Genomic DNA, 20,129 nt, shown 5'->3' on the forward strand with positions numbered 1-20,129 from the left:
ACTTTGAAGTTTGAGCATTTGAGCACTGTAGCTCAGCCATTATGACACAAGTAGGCAGAGCCGAGCTTTCCAGACTGGCACTTATGTTACACATTGGGGATGCCAGCAACAATTCCACTTTGAGTTTTTGAACAGAAGTCCCATTGCCTTCATAACACTTGAGTTGCAAAGATTTACAGATATTAATAAAACCCAAGTGACATGGAACCATCTGAATTCTGAATGCAGAGCATGTCTCACTGAATGCCATTTGTAAAAATAAATAAATGTCATACCATCAATATGGAACCAACAGAAAAGGTAGAATACTTAGGCACATAGGAAAACACTGAATTGCTTATACATAACATTAAAATGTTTTACAATATTTATTACTACTTTAAAGAAATCAAAGAAAAAGATATCCACAGAAAGCACTTATACCATAAAAGGTCTCATAACAGGGAACATAACAGTATTCCAATATATCTACTCAGAGTGACCTTTTCCCAGTCCTGAAGTAGTCAATGAACTACAAAGTCTGTTTCTTCACATCCATTTTGAGAGCTGTTTTTTTTATTATTATTAATAGACCTGTGTTTGATTTTCCATGGACTGAAAGTTAGCTCATCCTGTTTTTATTTGCAAACCACATAAACTATAGACAAAATATGGAAGATTTTAATAGCTATGTTTACATTTCTGTACTTAAAAACCAAGCACAGTTGTTTTCTCCATTTCTATAAAATTTGATATTTGAAATTATAAAATTTGGGGGAATTTTATTCTATTGAGCAAACAAATCCCTAGTTAGTATTTGATACTGTTCAACCAAATAAAATTCTTTGGAACAAATATGAACATTTTTAGTTAGTATGCCCCTTATACACACACAAATACGCTAAAATCTCTTAAATTGCTCATCTTTTCCTAAAATGAAAAATCATTTTTTAAAAATGATCTGAATATTTTGACTGATAAGGGCTTCTGTTTTATCAGGGTTGTGTCTTTAGTCTTTACATACAATGCTCTGTGTTCTTACCATGAGTCAGCAATAGTTTCCCAAAAGCTATGAACTTCCTCTCCCCCACTGGGATTACCTGTGGACAAGGCTAAGGCTAAATCTGAGCACCATTGCCACGTTTTTGCTCTGTGAGACCTAGTCACCATTTTCTGTGTTTAAGCTCCCCAAAGGGCTTATGGCGGGGCTGACTATTATATTTAAGAGGTTTCACCACAAGTAATTGAGAGTTACTTTTAATATTATTTTGTATAGAAAGCACTAATGAGTGAATTGCTGTTACACAACTCAGTTTCACGGATTAAGCACTAATCCTGAAAACTTTGAAGTTCGTCTAAATCTTATGAAATTAAAACAAAAGAAAAGGCATTTCGCCAATTTTCTAATCATTGACAATCCGATTCACCATCCAAACTGTGAAGAAACAGTTCATATCTTTGACAAAAGGCAGTCTGTGTTCAAATAGATGTTTTAAAATATTCATATCATTTTCTATTGTAGCAAATACACAATGCAGCTGGCCAGTCTTTTCTGCCACAGTGATTACTACCTTGTGGTGACTGGTGAATTTATTTTCAGGCAAATTACAAGAGCAGACATTTCTCTAAAATGCATATAATTACTCTGTGATGACACGACAATTACGTGAAGATGGCATCCTTGCATGCTTCTGTTTTATGTAAACTTGATCATGAAGCAGGAAGCCGGAGGATGCTTGCTCTGCGACCTTGGGTAATCATGTTAATAATCCCTGCTAATAAGCTTGGCATTAGAATGAAACTCAGTTCTCAGACCTTGCCAAATGTATCTCAAGGTTTTGTTGTATTCTTTTTAATTATTCTCCTTGAAACCCAGTCTCAGGTTATCAGAGTTGTCTTCTGCAGAACAAAGCGAACACAAGGACTTTAATAACCATGACACAGTCAAGCCTCCCAAAATGTTTCATGTTGTTGAGTAATTTGACAATTCTGCATAATCGTCTTAGTTTCTTGGAATAAGGTATGATGTTTCAAGGCTGTTCCCATTAACCCAACATCTACCATTGTCCATAGTTCTGTACATGATGCTTTATTTTTTAAGATTTATTTTATTTTTATTGGAATGTCACATATACAAAGAGGAGGAGAGACAGAGAGGAAGATCTTCCGTCCAATGATTCACTCCCCAAGTGAGCGCAACGGCCGGTGCTGCGCACATTCGAAGCCAGGAGCCCAGATCCTATTCTGGGTCTCCCACGTGGGTGCAGGGTCCCAAGGCTCTGGGCCATCCTTGACTGCTTTCCCAGGCCACAAGCAGGGAGCTGGATGGGAAGCAGGGCCACCAGAATTAGAACCGGCACCCATATGGGATCCCAAGTGTGCGTTCAAAGCGAGGACTTTAACCACAGTGCTATTGCACCAGGCCCTGTAAATGATGTTTTTAAAAAAGTGAATTGTTTGTAGCTAAGGTAGAAGTTAGACAACATAATAATTTGTACGTAAGGAGGCTGTCAAAATGAAACTCCAGAAGTAAAAACACCCTCTATAGGAAGCAATTTTTTTTTACTATTGTCCTGCCAGAAGACACTACAATGAGAGATTAACATCTCAATTTTATCTATGGTGAAATTTGTTTGATTCCAAAATTTTTCTTTCACAGTCTTAATAAATCTCTTAAATTCTATACTAACGCACCTAGCAAATCCAGTATTTAAAAACTCATCACAAACAGTATATACTCAAAGAAGTTAAGGTGCTCTCCCAAATAATAAAACCAAATGGTCTTTGAATTAATAAAGTGCATTCATATTCGACTTTTAAAAGACAAATATTTTTAAATATGTAAAAAAAACCCTAACAGATAAGTCCATTTGAATAACTTAAAACAGATATTACAGTGATGACATATTGATTTGTGCTTAATATGGTCATTTCTCACAGTATTCGTTAAACCATCTGAAAATGCTGTAACAAATGAAACCCCCATTATGATCTGTTAGTAGTGACAAACATGATATCTTATTCTTTTGGAAGTTTTCAGTTGGTTTTCTCCCAAAAGATAAAATGGCATCGTGGGAGACAGGGCGCGTAAATAAATGGTCCAGAAATAGCCATATTTGCCAAAGCGTTTCATTATCGGACGCGTTTCTTCAAGTAAGTGAAGCATTTAAGTAAGTGATGCTCCTGTGTTGATGACCTCTAAGCCATGTGGACTTGTCTCCAGCCTGTGTGTTGTCTTGTTTCTACAGAGTGTTATTGTAACCCTTTGGGCTCAATCCATGACCGTTGTAATGGCTCAGGATTTTGTGAGTGTAAGACTGGAACAACAGGGCCTAAGTGTGATGAGTGTCTGCCAGGAAATTCCTGGCACTACGGCTGTCAACGTAAGTAAATCTGGGAGCTGCCCTTTGCCTGCTGCAGCATGGCTGATTCTGCTTGTCTGGGCCGGTACGTGCAGCTTTTCAGAGCAGAAAAAGACCCAAACCACTGACAAGCTTTAAAAGCTGCTTAATGCTCCGGCCAATGTGCAGGAGAGCAATCCATCAGCTGTCTACCTGGCTTCTTTGAAGCTCATCTTCATCTTTTCTGATGCCTGGAGCAACTTATATTGAAATATTATATGGAGATCCATGTACCTGGCCAGACCATAAATTAAATGGCACAATAGGGACCCGGCTAGAAAATCTTCACCGCGAAATGAAGGGTGATGCACATGTGGTTAATATATTTCTTGAGCTGAAAGCTACCCTGGAGCTTCAGAGTTCATAAATTAAATGATATCTACATAACTTATTAACACCTTGCTGTCATACTCATCACTGCATCTTAACTAGAAACCTAAAGGTAATAGATTTAAGAGATATTTAAATGCCAAGATAAAATAAATGACAAAAATCAATATTGATTTTAAGTCTCTGAGGTTAGGTAGCAAGCAGCAAGCCTTAGACGGATGTCATTTGGTTAAGCCTCATTTCTCTGGAGACTGTGAGGTCTTTATAAAAGCTTGTTGAGCCAGGTGGCATGTCTATATACAGGGAGCAGAAGCGGGAGAATCCGAGCAAAGGCTTTCTTCTGTCATTTTGCAGATTTTTCTCCTTTTTTAGTTGTATGTAAACCTCCTATTATAACTATATGCATAATGAGCCCAAGAATATTAAAGAATCACTAGACTTATCCCCTGAAACTTCAATTTCATAGAAAATAACACATACTATGTGCATAACATGAGATTTTTGTGGTCTACATTTAATAAGTGAAAATAAATAGGAGAAATTAATTTTGACAATTTGCTTAATGTCACACACATATTAAAAATACTATTATTTCAAAATGTAAGAAATATCAAAATTATTAAGGATGTATTTTCCATTTTTCTGCATTGTCTTTAGAATTATATGTGTGTTACATACCTACACAGTGTCTAAACTAGGATCACCCATGTTGCTGGGCTATGTAGCCATATGGGTCTACCATAATGAACAGCCTGACTCTAGAATTGTTTTTTTCTTACTTTCCATTTGTAGCAAAGTCAGCATACAAAAACTCTGCATAGTCAATATCTACACTATGGCCAATTTCCACAGAAAATTTAGAAAATGATAGAATGCTTGATCTACTGCTTGTAGAATTTATAATTACGTGGCAATAACAATTCTATGTAACTGAGATGCTAGAGAAAAATGCATCCATTCTCTTAACTGCAGATTGATTCCTTTCTAGTATTTGGGTAATGGATGAATGATAGAGGCTGCCAGTAACAGCAGACATGTAACCTAACAATTATGATAAAAGAACTAAGGAATTATGATCATTAGAACTAGTTCTAATTATAATAATTAGAACTAAGGAAGATGTATGTATTTGCTATTTACTAATGAAGCCAAGATGGGGCAGCATTTGAGTTAAATATTGGGACCTGAGTGGAAGCTTTCTGAAAAAGAATTTATTGGGCAAAACTGTATGAGATAACACAGTATGTTTCAGAAGTATTAAATAGCTTTCATGAGACTAGCTTTTTGTAAACAGCAGTGTTAACATTTCAACCATGACTTTGAGCTCTCAAGTTTTTCTCTGAAATTTGCTTTCTCTTCCTTAAGCTCCTCTTCGGGTAGATATTCTATTTCAAAATATAGAAATCATAAAGTCAGTTAGTAAAAAATGATTTCAGTAAGATTCCAAAGTACCTTGCTGAGATCTCTTAAAACTCTAGCAAATCCAGCAACTAACGGGAAAACACCTGTCATAGTAGAATACTTAAACACTTGCTTTAGTTTTATAGCACATGTCTGTTCTGATTATATGGTGCCATTGGTTGAAAACCATTTTTCATGTCACTCTTGTGTCTCCAAACATATTTTTTTCTTGAAATTGTCCCTCCAGCCAATCTCTCACTCTCAATACTATCCATTTCAACACACACTTCTGTTTCCCTTGAGTTGGACTCCTGTTTGTATTCAACACAATATCAATGATGGAGATACTAACCCGGCAACATGAACCACAGCCTAAAATCACTGCAGTGGTAAAGTAAGGTTGATAGTAGAATTGGCAGCCATATTTTGGGGTAACCAGATGTTTACATAGAACTTCCAGGAGGACCTGTAAAGATAGCAGGAAGATTCCAAGGGTTAATTATTTCTTGGCCTTTTGGCTAAGATCAAGTGTAGATTCTAAGGGATCCAGGCCCAGGATTCCAAATATTAAGAGCTAAGACAAGAGAAAGTGTGGAACAGGAATCCAAAAACGACTCAACTTAGAACAGAAAATAAAGATATTCAATCACTGACATTGTCACTTACATCCTGTGAGTACAGCAAATGAGTAGATTCTTTGAACTGGTTTGATAGTCATACCGGGCTAGATTTGAACATCGTTTAATCCTCTTTGCACTTTCTTGGGTTAGAGAGAATTACATGGACTCATTAAACATGATTCTGTATTCTACAAACATGGATAATAGGATCTAACACATATGGTAACTGTGAAATTCAAGGGGAAAAAGAGTATAGCACATATTAAGTCCTCGTTTGTTATTCCTTACTTAAAAGCACACATTTACTAAAACAGACCAAGGTTAGAATCATGTATGGAAACTTATTGTGCAATATTAGTGCATAACTTGAAGCAAGACTGGTACATACTGAAGTATCAAGTTGTTGATCTGGTCCTTCCATAAAGCCCCTTCGTTAGACACAGGGATGATTCAGGAAATTGAAGCAAAGCTGACCCAAAAGCTAGTGTGTGGGCGCAACTGTGGAAACTCAAGACTCTAGGTTCATCCATGACTTTCTAACTGAAGAGGCCACCAATTATGTGCTCCATAAATCTAAGCTATATTTTGATTCAAATGGTGAAATACTTGAAAAACACCGGAATAAATGGTTCTTAGGAGAAAGGTGGGTATAATGCAGGAAGAAAACATTAATAAGATTTCAAAGAGACCCAACAAAACAAAAAGCAGTATTGATGTTACTCAGTAGAAGAATGAAATAGTTAGAGGAAAAAGGAAATTTAATTTTAAAATACCACCTTTTTGAATGGGAGAAGAGTCAATAGCTCGGAGGGAAAAAAAGTTACATTTTCCAAAGGAAGCAGCTTTCCATTTTTCATAAAATATGAAGGTTTAACCCTTGCTGCTAACACCAGCAAAGACTGGACCCAGGTAGGTCTGTGAACCACCAGTATTGTAAATGGAAATAACCATATAGAATGAATGAGGCTGGTGAGTAGCTGTTGTCTGTTTGGATGATGTGTTTGGATACATCACAGAATACCTTACATTGTTTATTTTTAAAAAACCATAATTGTTCTCATTATTTTCCTTGATACAATTTTGTAGTTATAGGGATTCCCTCCTTTTCCCTCTGCTTTCTCATCTCCATTTTCCCTTCCCACCATTTTATTATTATTACAGTAGTATAGTTCTTCAGTAACAATAGTTCTAGTTTGATTTTTCGCACGTTGAGTACATCATGGCATTGTAGGCAAAAACAGAAGTAGAATCCTTATGCTCAGTGAAATAAGCCAATTCAAAAACGACAAAATATATGTTCTCTCTGATATAAGGTAACCTTAATGAAAAATACAAGATCAATAAATATATAGGTGAACACATACATACTAGATGAACTATGTAATGGAGATTAGCATACTGGGAAGTGAAAATACATTAAAATATACATCTCTACTTCCAAATAAAAAGAATACTCCCAATGAAACAGGTAAGTATACCTTATGCTAGATTTTCAGATCTTTGCATTATTGATGTAAGGCAATGAATGCTACTCATCTTTACCTGGTTTATGTGACTATTAACAGTACTTTAGAAAGACTCATAGCATTGAACTTTGAACTCAGGTCAAAAGGTTTGGGAATGTGAATTAAATGGCACAATACTGGATAATAACAGAGCTATAGAAAGTGGGAAATAGTACACACTACAAAGGGGAGACAGTCAGTGGCCAGACTGCAATGTCAGGATACGGGTTCTCACAGCACAGCAGGACCTAGATCAGCCAAGAAAGGAAATAGGATATTTAGAAGATAGTTCAATGGCCTAATTAATATAATTGTTTACTATTTAAACTTTTTATTTTAAGGATAATAGACTTTGTGTATTCCACAGGCACAGTTACAAGAAGATAGGCTTAATTCACTATACATCGTAATATTCAAAAAGTACAAAATAGGAAGCTCATGTTTCCACTGGAGTATAAAACAGATTAAAATGGCAACTAAAACAAACAACATTTTAAATTAAATTAGTGAAATATAGGAGAAATATCCTGATAAAACCACCAAATTACATACTGTGGTGGGGCAGGGGCAGCTTGATGGCTCAATTGGCTAAGCCCCCACATCCAAATCACAGCATTCCATATGGGGGACATTCATATCCCAGCTGCACACTTCCCATCCTGTTCCATTCTTTTTTTTTAAGATTTATTTTTATTATTTTTTATTGGAAAGGCGGATATACAGAGAGGAGCGACAGAGAGGAAGATCTTCCGTCTGATGATTCACTCCCCAAGTGAATGCAACGGCCAATGCTATGCCGATCCGAAGCCAGGAGCCTCTTCCAGGTCTCCCATGCGGGTGCAGGGTCCCAAAGCTTTGGGCCGTCCTCGACTGCTTTCCCGGGCCACAGGCAGGGAGCTGGAAGGGAAGCGGGGCTGCTGGGATTAGAACCGGCACCCATATGGGATCCCGGGCGTGTAAGGTGAGGACCTTAACCACTTGCGCCACCGTGCCGGGACCCAATCCTGTTCCATTCTTAACGCCTGGGAAAGCAGCAGAGGATAGCCCCAAGCCTTGGGCCCTGTACCTGTGTGGAGACCCAGAAGAAGCTCCTGGCCCCTGGCATCAGATTGGCTCAGCTCCAGCTATTGCAGCTATTTGGGGAGTTAACCAGCAGATGGAGGATCTTTGTTTCTCTCCTTTTCTCTATAAATCTGCCTTTCCAATAAAAATACATAAAGCTTTTTTCAAAGTCACATACAGTGGAAAACCACAGAACTAGAAAAAAAAGAGAGAGAGAGAGAGAATAAGAGAACATACTCAAACTAGCAATAAGAGAGTTTCATAAACAACCTTTATCACTTGGATATATCCCTTTACAGAGCTTGAGCAAAACTGCATTAATTGTACTTTGCTGCTGTGACAGTTACTCAGTGGCCTAAAACAACAAATGCACGTTGTCTTACAGTTCTGTGACGCTTTACAGAACTGTTTCATTGTTTTTCCTAACTTCTAAAGGTCCCATGCTCTTCTCCATTTTCAAACCCATTGACTTTTTCATTCAAAATGTTATTTATTTATTTATTTATTTATATTTATTAGAAAGAAAGATCAAATTTTACAAAGAGAAGGAGAGATAGAGAAAAAAGATCTTCCATCCACTGGCTCACTCCCCAAATAGATACAATGGCTGGAGCAGCGCTGATGCAAAGCCAGGAGCCAGAAGCTTCCTGCAGGTCTCCCATGTGGGTGCAGGATCCCAAGGCTTTGGGCCACCCTTACTGCTTTCCCAGCCCACAAGCAGGGAGCTGAAAGGCAACTGCAGTAGCCAGGACATGAACCAGTGCCCACATAAGATCCTGGTGCATGCAAGGTGAGGATTTAGCCACTGACCCCTCACACCAGGGCCCAAACCCATGGGCTTCTGAAGATCCATTTAAATAACTGATGTTAAATCATCCGGGAACCTTTCTGTCCAGAGAATTTGATTTTTGATTCAAATGCATCCATGAAGCTCCTTTTGCCACATCATGGAACCAGCTTCGGGGTTTAATATGTAAACAACTTTGAGGATCATTTTATTTATTTCTTTATTTTTAAACATTAATTTCTTTATTTGAAAGGCAGAGTGACCTAAGGAAAGACAAAGAAAGAGATCTTCCACTAGCTGGTTCATTCCCCAAATGACCACAACAGCCAAGACTGGGCCAGTCCAAAGTGAGGTACAAGGAACTCCTATCTCGTCTTCCGTGTGGTTGCAGGGATCCAAGTCCTTGGACCATCTTCTACTGTCATCCTAGACGCATTAGTAGGAAGCTGGATGGGAAGCAGGGTAGCCAGGACACAACAAGGTACTCTGACATGGCATGTCAGGATTGAACACTCACTTGTGGCTCCTAATTCCAGACCTGGAGATGCAGAATAGGATGGCTCTAGTCACTGAGTTTCTGCCAACCATGATGGGATCCTGACTGAGAGCCTGCATCCTGGCTCCAGCCCTGGCCTGCTCACAGACATCCTAAGCATATTCTGGCATTTGGGAATTGAGTCAGTAGTGGAAGTTTTCCTTTCTCTGTTTCATTTTCCCTCTTTCCCTCACAAATAAAAATGTGTGAATTTTTAAAGATCATTATAAAATAACACAATTTTTAAAACATGTATTTATTTTTATTGCAAAGTCAGATATACAGAGAGGAGAGGCAGAGAGAATGATCTTCCATGCGATGATTCACTCCCCAAGTGACCACAACGGCCGGTACTGCACTGATCCAAAGCCAGGAGCCAGGAGCTCTTCCAGGTCTCCCACACAGGTGCAGGTTCCCAAGGCTTTGTGCCATCTTTGACTGATTTCCCAGTCCACAAGCAGAGAACTGAATGGGAAGCAGGGTCACCGGAATTAGAACCGGCATCCATATGGGATCCCGAGTGTGCGTTCAAAGTGAGAACTTCAGCCACTAGGCCACTGAGCTGGACCCAAATAACACAATTTTTAAAAAGAGTAGAAGTACTCAAGAGAATGGCAGTTGGCAGATAATGGTATTACACAGGGAATAGATGCTGTTAAAAGCAAAACAAAACAAAAAGAGTACTGTCTCAGAAATTGGGATGAATTCAAAATACTGTTAGGCGAAAAAAATGGAAATTTAAACCCACTTTTAAAATACGCATGAATACAATGTAAGCAACAATAAAAAAAAATACGCATGAATGTATGCGGACATACACATGGTCACTGAATTTTTCAAAAAAAGTAAAAGTATGCATTGTTTCTAAAACAATCAACATAAATACCTAAGAGTTTCACTTATCAGGCTTGGATGAGCATTGATTTAGTTCATACTGTGTGGCAGACACTGTGTTGTGAAATCAGGTTTAAAAGTGACCCAAAAAAATGCAGATGGTAGAGCTTCCTTAGCGTCATTTATGTGACAAAGATGTGGATATCCTCACTTACACTGGGATTCAAACGCCGACCACAGTATGTGGTCAACAGTACAGAAACTAATGCAGTTTCAGGCTGCACGGCGATCAGAGCAGGTTATAGTTCCACTGAAACACATGCACATCAGCCTGCATCAAGACCTAGAGTTCAGAAACAGCATCTTAGCAGATAGCAATACAGGAGAGTTCTCCCTTTGGAAAAACATTTTCATAGAGACAAGGGATAGCACAGCTTGGTGAGCATGTAACTCAGGTTGTCACAGATGTCAACTGGTGTTGAAAGGGCTACGATGTGACTCACAGCAAGATAGAGCAGAAGCCATCTGCAAAACGAGGGGTGAGGGCTGTGACTCGGATTTTTCTGAGAATTTCTTCTCCCCAGCTGTTTGAGAACTCAGCAGAGGTTACTGAAGGTTGATGTGCTCTTTAGAGTCCACAACGGCTCAAATGGAAGCCGAACAGGCTTCTGTTACTGATGTATCTGGAGAGTTATGACTTAAATGGCAAGTCGCAAGGACAGGCCTCCTGGGCCTCCTGGGCCTCTTCATCCTGCAGTTCTGACTTCAGACCAAGCCCTTGGGGCAAAGGAGAGGTACCAGGAGAGTCTCTTGCTCAGGTTCTCTTAGAAACCACAGTTGTCACTGTGCTACCCTTGACACTCTAATCTCTCTTTACCCAAGGCTTCAGCCCTCAGACTTCTCCTTTGCCCTGTTCTTAGTTCCCACTCCTATTTTCTAAAAGGCAGAAGCTAAAGGCTTACATAACTATTTAGATTATTTTTCCCCCATAGCTCTTCTGCAATTACACTTAAGTTTTCTTCCTCTTATATTCTTTTCTCTCTTTTTTAAATGTATATAAAGAGGGCAAATTGTATGCTTTTTCTATACGCCATTTTCAGCACATAGTAATCCTTCTCACCACCTCTCTTCTTCCTTCCTTTCCTTTTCTCTCTTTTCAGTTTTGTCATAAGATACTTTCACTTTATGCTAACATCACTTGCTTAATACTTCACTGAAGAATTCAACAAGTAGAAAATGGAAATATCATTCTTCATGGGACTATAGACAAGGGTTACAAATAATAATTGAATCTCAATTTCACTCATATCCATTACTGGGGTGTTTTTTTGTTTGTTTGGGTTTTTTTTTTTTTGGTCACTATTTGAGATTAACTTCCACTGGCCTGACAATTTGTGATGATGAAAATATTAAGATGATGCTTCCAGTTGCTTCTGTGAGCTGAAAATTATACCTCCCTGGACAATACCTTATGCACACCTTGAAATTTTTAAGTTGCCTCTAGTTGCTGTCTCTTTCTGTTGACTGTTTTACATTAAGATGCCATTCCCACATCTCCAGCTGACCTCACACACAAAGTGTGTTGACAGGGAGTAGCAGCATGGCACTTACCAAGGCTGTGTGTGAAGTTTCAGAGCCTTTTGGCAGGACCAGCCTCATGGTTTCATTCTTTTGGCACTTCTACCTCTATCACTAGCAGTTGTTCTCAACAATCACATCAACAACACTAAATCCAAGTTTCTAACTTTCTTACTGGCATAGCAATCATTTCCCTTGTTGAGTACCACATACATAAGAGTAATAGAAAATAAATACTTTGAGAAGAGCACTTGATGTTACTGTTGTGCAATTCCTAAGGGTGACACAAAGTGCTCTTTAAACAAAGCTGGTGAGAGCCTCCTTGAGGTAATTTTAAGAGGAAAATATTAGGAAGACAGAGGATGCCAGCGGCAATTAGTAGGCATTACAAATATGCTGGGCAGTATTCCTGTGGGAAAGAGGCTCATATTGTCAGAAGATCAAACCCAGGCTTGCCTCCAGTTGGGAAGTTTCTCCTGATTTATCAGGAAGATGCCACGGCACTCAGATGCTTCATCTAACTTTAATTTGGGGCTGTTAGGAAAAGTTTCCACACTCACTCCCAATATAATACATCAAGATTCTAATATCACCCATTAGCAGGAGGGATCTAGGCTTGTGCCATGGAAAGTGCTCTAATTCTTCACACACCTTGGCTCCATTCTGAGCAACTATGCTACATTCTGAGCAATAACAGGGGTCATACAGTGCAGGAGACAACTTGAACTAAGAGACATGTTTCAAAATGCCCTCCACGGCAGGTTCAATAGTGAAAACATTTAGAATCCACAGCTCCTGAATCACGTATGTTCAGCAAAGGGTAAGCAGACAGTGTGCTTAGCGTGAATTCTGAGGAATCTATTCCAGAACTCCCTGGGCTCCTGGGCTCCTGGGCTCACTTCAACCCTGACTTGCATGGGCAACTGCCCACATATACTTACCAATTCATGCTAAGGTTTACCATGGTTTGGAGAGTGTACTGAAAGTGACAAAGATTGCCATTTCACACCAGCAAGCCACCCAAACTGAATAGTGAAAAGTCATTGAAAATCTAGTGCCCCAAGGATAAGTGAAGACGTAATTTTGTCTAGTGGCGTCCGAGAATCAACACAGCAGCCTGGTCCCATCTTACAGTAATCTAGTCAGGAGACCAAGTGGATTACAGTCTGTGAAGTCCTTTCCTTACTCCAGGCATTACATAAGTGGAATTTCACCTTGAACCATTCTTTATATCTCAGTAAGAAAGATGGGTGTGTGTGTGTGTATGTGTGTGTGTTTGTGTGTGTGTGTTGGGGGTGCGGAGGATATTTCAAAATCCTCTTGAGCTGTATACCTAAAGATAATGTTCAAGTATATAAAGCATTTCCATAATTTTATTCCCAGGCTGGCAAACATTTGATGTGAAGGTCAAGTAGGAACAAACTTAACTGTTTGGGTCATACAGTTTCTGTCCCTACAGCACAAAATCAGCTACAAATAACATACACTGAATGAATGTGGCTATGTTCAAGCAACACTTTAGTTGTAGACTGAAATTTGAGTTTCCTACTATGTTCACATGTCAAGAAATGTTATTTTCCATTTGTTATGGTTTCATTTTAATACATGCAAAAGCATACTGGGTCTAGCAAACAGGAATTGGATTGAATTTGACCTGCAGACCACAGTTTGTTTTATTTCAAACTCACACAACAACTAGAAATGAAGAAGCAGAAGAATCATTAAATAAAATCAAGAGGTTGCCAAAGGAAGTAGGACAGAACATAAGGGGGGAAGTCTGTTTCATTAAAATGTGTCCTCTGTTTTGACATGGGTGTCACTTGGAGTTGATCTAACTGGTTCATATTCATCAGGTCCTAATTGACCTTAAGAAAAATGTTGGGATTCCCAGAAACACAGAGGCTTTGATCATATAATTTCCAAGACAAGTTCACAGATATAGTCAGTGCCAACTGTTTAAACACTTTAAAAGCCAGCCAGGCCAATTTAGCATCAATTTAGTACAATCAGCCACTAATGAAAGAGAAGTCAGGCTAGCTATAATATGATCAGGATTGCTCATATTGATGTGAGAAATCATTCTGTTGCATTCTGCAGGAACAACCTATCACCTAGAGTGTCAACCCAAAAAAAGTCTCACTAAGAATTATTGTAATAAGATCAGGCTTCAATACCAAGGGCACAGGAAGAAAAATACATAGAGAACATGTTGAGAATGTAGCCTTTTTACGATCACCCTTAGTTTTGAAGATAATTATTCTGAATAAAATGCACATCAGAGCTGCAAATCTCTACCCTTTTTGTCCCAGTTCTGTCCTGAGTTTGGCTGAGCCTGTTAAATGCAGGGCATTCTTGCTGCCCACAGAAATAATGTCATGACACATCCCTATTTAGATGCATTTGCGCTTTGCATCCTTCCTTTGTCAAGTTTTCTAATTTACAAATTATGGTCTGGTTTCAATTGTTCATTGCTGCAGAAGGCCTACATAACTACAACACAAGTGTTTATTTTCATGTAAATTCCAATAAAGTTGGACTTCAACTCAAATAGGTGTAAATACACAGTAAGATTAGATCCACACACAGTTCATCTGCTCTGTATTTAACTTCAATCTCTGAGTCATCTTCTTGGTTAGCACTCAAGTTCATTCTGACATCACTGGATGGTCATTTTAAAACAAAACCAAGCTATATACAAAAATATATTTTTAATAACATTCCTTCACTTATTCTGCAAAAATGTAGGATTAACATTGTAGATTGCAGTCAGTCATTTTCTAAACCGCAAGTCTTTTAGGAAAATGAACGTGTGTGTCAGAGCTGATGTATTACAAAATGATAAAACCTTGATGTGGTTTTTTGAGAATTATATTTATACCACTCTTTAATCGGTAGTATTGATCCCAAGGACCTAGTCCATATGTTAATCTGCATTCTTTACCATGGAAGCCAACAATATAGATAAGTACATTGTGCACATGGATTTTGAATGTAAAACAAGCATCCATGGAAGTGACTATTACCAAAATAATTTAATGATGTAATCTTGACAGTGTCATAATTACTGCATTGCCTACACTCAGACTGAACTACGATTTGTGCCGTTGTGAAAGGTAGTAAGTCTTTCCTGAGATACTGCACCTCTGTTCTCTCTAATCAAGTTAAATTCAAATTTATTGATTTTGTAAGAAGAATCCTAAGCCATACAAGACCTAATGTATGAATTTTGTATGATAAGATCAAGCCCCAACATTTCCGAGGTGGTGATTTTATTAAAGCTGTTCAGGAGTTAGTGTTTCGCTTATTTTAAATAAAATATGACTATGCTAACTGTATTCAATATATTCCTTTGAATAGTACAATCAGATAAGATCACTCAATTGATCAACTTAATTGATTATTTCATCTTAGCTTATTAAATTTAATTTAACCATGATGAAAGATCTTCTTAACCAGAGTCTTGCTAAATATACCTATATCTCCTTCCTGGCAAACTGAATTGGCTGTGGGACACACAAATCATGCACTTCTCATTTTAACCATTCATTCACTTATTCATTTATCAATTCACACAATCTTTTGTTAAACAAATATTGAAATTCCAGTTACATATCAGAAGTTGTGTCAGATTTCAACAAATAAATAAAGAAAAAAGAAGCCAAGTGAAGTGTGATTCCTATTGTCAGGGACCTGACAGCTTAAGAGAAGTCCCAAATGTAACAGCCCCTTTGTCTTCTCAGTGCCACATTTTTAGTGTGTTTATCTCATTATAGATTCTCATGTCTGAGTTGGATCTTTAGAGATATCCAAGCATAGTTACTCATTTTTAGTGCTAGGTTAGCTCTTCTTATTTATTTTTGATAATAACAATAGCCACTATTTGTCACTGCTTGCCATATGACAGACACTATGCTAAGCCCATTTCCATTATCTTAGTAATATCCAAAAAACCTTCTCGGCAGTTATTCCCATTTTATAAAAAATGAACTGAGGCTTTGTAATCTATAAAAAGTAAGCTAGATTCTTGCAACTTAAAAGTATCAGCAAAAGTGGAAATTTATTAGAAATGCAACCATCTCTGGCCCCATCCCAGATTCACTGGAGGCTTATTAACAAGCCCTCCAAGTGATGGGAAGTCTGAGAAGCAGAGGACTGATCCCCAGGTGAAGATATGAACCTAGAATTGGCTGACTCCTGAATGCAAAGTTTTCCTTCTTTGTTTCTATCGCTTACTGTCCTTACAATGATGATAGCTGATCAGTAAAGGGCATGCAAATATCTCAGACACATTTCTATAAGGCACAGGATCTCTCACAGACTCTGAGCACATCCAATTCATCAACACGTATTGTACAAATTCAAATCATATTAAACAAAAGAAAATCATGAAAAGTTAAACAAGTAGCCTATTTGTTTTCTTTTATCTGTGCAATTTAAAAGTGGTTAATATTTGATAGGTTAATGATAAATATTTTAATACAGTATATTGCATCTGGCTATGAATATATCAAAGGGAAATACAAAGTGAGCTCCAAAAGATAAACTTTTATTGGACACATGAAATAGAACATAAAATTTTATGGCAATTACCATTTAATCTTTTCATGTTTAGAAACGTATTGAAAGAGAAACTCATAACTCAGTTAATTGTTATGAATTATTAATTGCTCATTTGAAAGCTATGAGAAGAGCTGCACTTGTTGAAAAACTTTCTTTCTCAGTGATTCTAACCTTTGTGTCATTGGTTTTATGAGAACAAAAGGGAAAGAATGACAGCAAGATACTAATCATTACCAAACTAGAAAGTGACAAGACAGTGAACATCTCAGTGACTATATAAAGGTTAATTGAGATTGAAATGAAATAGTTATCACTGGCCCCACTACAGCATGCTTAAATGTGATTCCCTGGGGCAGACCCCAGGCATCTGTATGTCCTATAATTCTCTAGGCAATTATAATATACAGTCAAGAAAGAGAAGTGCCTATTCGGTAACAGTGTGTTCTTAGAAAGATTTAACCCAGCCAAGGATTGTCTCAGGATACCCAAGTAAAACTCAAACTAGGCTCCAGTTGCCACTCCCTGTTAGGGCTCAAAGTAAAAAAAAAAAAAAATGCATAAACAACGCAGCAGCAACACTGCAGCCCAGGGCAGTTTTATAAAGGGAGTTTTCTCCTGAGAAGGTAACGGATTTCTGGTTGAAACATGCTAAGATCAGGAATACGCCTGTATTTAACAATACCTGATTTAAATAGCCCCTTCTTTCTCCAAAAAAATCAATGTTAGGACTTTCCTCTGTGGCATACCAAAACAAACCTTCACAAAATGGAAGCTTTTTTTTTCAGTAACTAAATCCAGGGATTTATTGTTTAGTGTCAACAGCGTAACTGGTTTATAATTGATTTTTCTGTAGCCAACTGAAAACTTAAGCCACCATAATTTCCTTTATCTTGGCACAATGATTAGCATTATTCTGAAATACATTCTACCAGCTTCTCCATTACTGCTTTTTAAAATCAACTTTCACGCTGCATGCTTGTCTTGATGAGATATTTCTAAGAGAGAAAAATAGTAAATGGGTATAAGGAAAAAAATGTGGCTGCTTTACTTCTAATCACAGCTTTGTTCTCATCAGAAATTTTTGCTCGTGTTCAGCCAGATTTTTAAGAATAAGTGAAATTATTAAAATACATCCACACATGTTTGTTCTTAAATCCTGAGAGAAAGAACATTCTGAACAATAACAGAATTTTAAAGATGAAACAAAATGTCCTATTTACTGCCCAGACTGATGTACCTAAATCTCACATAATCACAGCAGTGGAGATCTGTCGTAGCTGTATATTCGAATATTTATTGTTTAGAAAACTGAGGCCTCCTTTAGCCTTATTTTGCCCATGAAAATCATAAGAATTTTATATACCTTATTATTTTGAGATATAATAAAATGATTAAAATGTTTAACCCTAGTCCTGTCACACAGTGAAAGCATACAGCAAGATAAAATGATAAGTAATATTCCTTGCCCTCAAGTTTCATTGGAAGTGGTGAGGATTTGATTAACAATTTTAAGTAAGTGATCCAGTGATAAAGAAATAACACAATAAAATGAAACCTGTGATAGTCACAGTTTCTTTCTGGAAGAGAAAGAAAGAAAGAAAAAGAAAGAAAGAAAGAAAGAAGGAAAGAAAGAAAGAAAGAAAGAAAGAAAGAAAGAAAGAAAGAAAGAAAGAAAGAAAGAAAGAAAGAAAGAAAGAAAGAAAATAAAGAAACAAAAGAGAGAAGGAGAGGAAGAGAGAGGAGAAAGGCCTAAAGTGTGCATGGAATTTAATATTTATAGTGTCTTTTTGTGCATGATAGTTTTAAATTGTAATTGTTATCTACAAAATGAAAAAGTTTTACTTAAGATCTTGTGTAATATAAGTGCCTTTTAGCTTTCAACTTAGAAAAAGGAAATGAAACCAATAGGAAATCAAAGCTCCTTATGATAAAACAGTGCCTTTTAGTTTTGCAGTTCCCAAAAAAATATATATATATATCCATTCCATCATTTAAATTCACTCTAACCTAGCAGCAATTCTTCATCAATTTTAGCATCATCCTAAAACCTAGAAATTACCATATAATGCTAGGATACCTGCTCACTAGATAAGTCTTGAATTATAGTGACCCATAAAAGACTGCAGAGTGAAAACTAAACTAGGTTCTATGCTTCTATGCTTGGACAGAAACCAGTTTCCCATAAGTCCTGATTGGAGAATTTCAATCCACTGAGTCACCAGACCCACTGCATACTTGCCTGTTTTTACCTTGGTGACTGTTGACATCCTTAGGGATTTGTATGCTGCAAACGTATTCAGCTCCTTCACATTTTAGAAAGAACTTTTCAGGAGATTTTCCACAGGGTTACTTGACTATTTTTAGCCATCTCATGCTATGCACTGTTCTTCAAGGAGTTAAGTTTTCTCTTCTTACACTAGAAAAGACCTCAAATTCAGACACCAACACATTGCAACCAATAACATTGCTTATTCCATTAGAACATTAAAAATAATAGTATGAGTAATTGGCTATGTTTAACTGCCTTTGAAGAAATAAGGCTAAATTTTTAGGGTGAACCAAAGGGACTGAGGAACCCATGATAAGTTAACACAGCCTCTACAGAACTAGGAGTATGTCAATGTGAGGTCCCTAGCAACTTGCTGTCACAGATTCATCAGCAAGGCTCAGTCACCTTGATTTAGTCTGCATTTGAAATGTACTGTCCTTCTGCACACCACATTGGCACACAATTTTTAAAAAGTATTATTTATCCTTATGTATATTTGAAAGGCAGAGAAACAGAGAGAAAGGCAAAGAAACAGAGAGAAAGAGGTTTGCCAACTATTGATTTACTCCCCAAATGCTCAAAACAGACAGGGTTAGGCCAGACCAAAGCCAGGGGTCTGGCACTCCATCTAATTATTTTACAGTGGATTGCAAATTCCAAATATTGGGCCATCATCTGCTATTTTCCCAGGCATGATAGCAGGACGTTGGATTAAAATGTTAGTATCTAAGACTCAAACTGCCACTTCAATATGGGAGACAGACGTCCCACTTACAGACTTAACCAGCTGTTCCATAATGTGTTTTTATTTTACATTTTTATGTGAATGTACTAAGCATTGCCAATATATATTGAGTGCAAAATCATCAGGAGAAAAAGAAACAGTGTAAGAGTATCAATCAGAAGAAACACACTCAGAGCAGAGAGACCTGAGCTTGAAGAGACGTTAATCAATAACTAAACATTTATTGGTCTTTTGAGTTGTAGATTTTCATAGGAATTAAACAAGATGATAAATGAGCTTAACACATCCTGTGCCAACCGGGAGTTGCTAAACTTAAGAAAGTTAGAGGAAAGCACAAAGGATCTTAAAGTGAAATACGTGATTCCTGTCCAGAAATTCAAGGTCCTGCACTGGCTCTGGCTGGACAAGGAAACTGGAAACTCTTAGAGATCTATTCTAGGTGAAGAACTCGCTCTTAAGATAGAGGTTGGAATCCTGAGCTTACTTCTTATTAAAGGTGTCTTTTAGAAACAAATTATATAAC

At 37.5% G+C, this 20,129-nt stretch overlaps 1 protein-coding gene across 7 annotated transcripts in view; it reads left to right on the forward strand.

Annotated features, from left to right (window-relative positions):
* Nucleotides 1-20,129, forward strand: part of NTNG1 (netrin G1) — a 340,027-nt gene that overhangs the window by 289,677 nt on the left and 30,221 nt on the right. For 3 of the 7 annotated variants that reach the window (XM_040998485.1, XM_040998489.1, XM_040998486.1), the window contains one exon: nucleotides 3,228-3,362. The exons of the other annotated variants lie outside the window; for them this stretch is intronic. In XM_040998485.1, coding sequence (XP_040854419.1) covers nucleotides 3,228-3,362 — 135 coding nt within the window. The remainder of the gene's footprint in view (nucleotides 1-3,227; nucleotides 3,363-20,129) is intronic. 7 annotated transcript variants of the gene reach the window in all.

Source organism: Ochotona curzoniae, unplaced genomic scaffold (assembly GCF_017591425.1).
Source record: "Ochotona curzoniae isolate NIBS_2020 unplaced genomic scaffold, NIBS_Ocur_1.0 scaffold_1037, whole genome shotgun sequence".
Taxonomy (NCBI): domain Eukaryota; kingdom Metazoa; phylum Chordata; class Mammalia; order Lagomorpha; family Ochotonidae; genus Ochotona; species Ochotona curzoniae.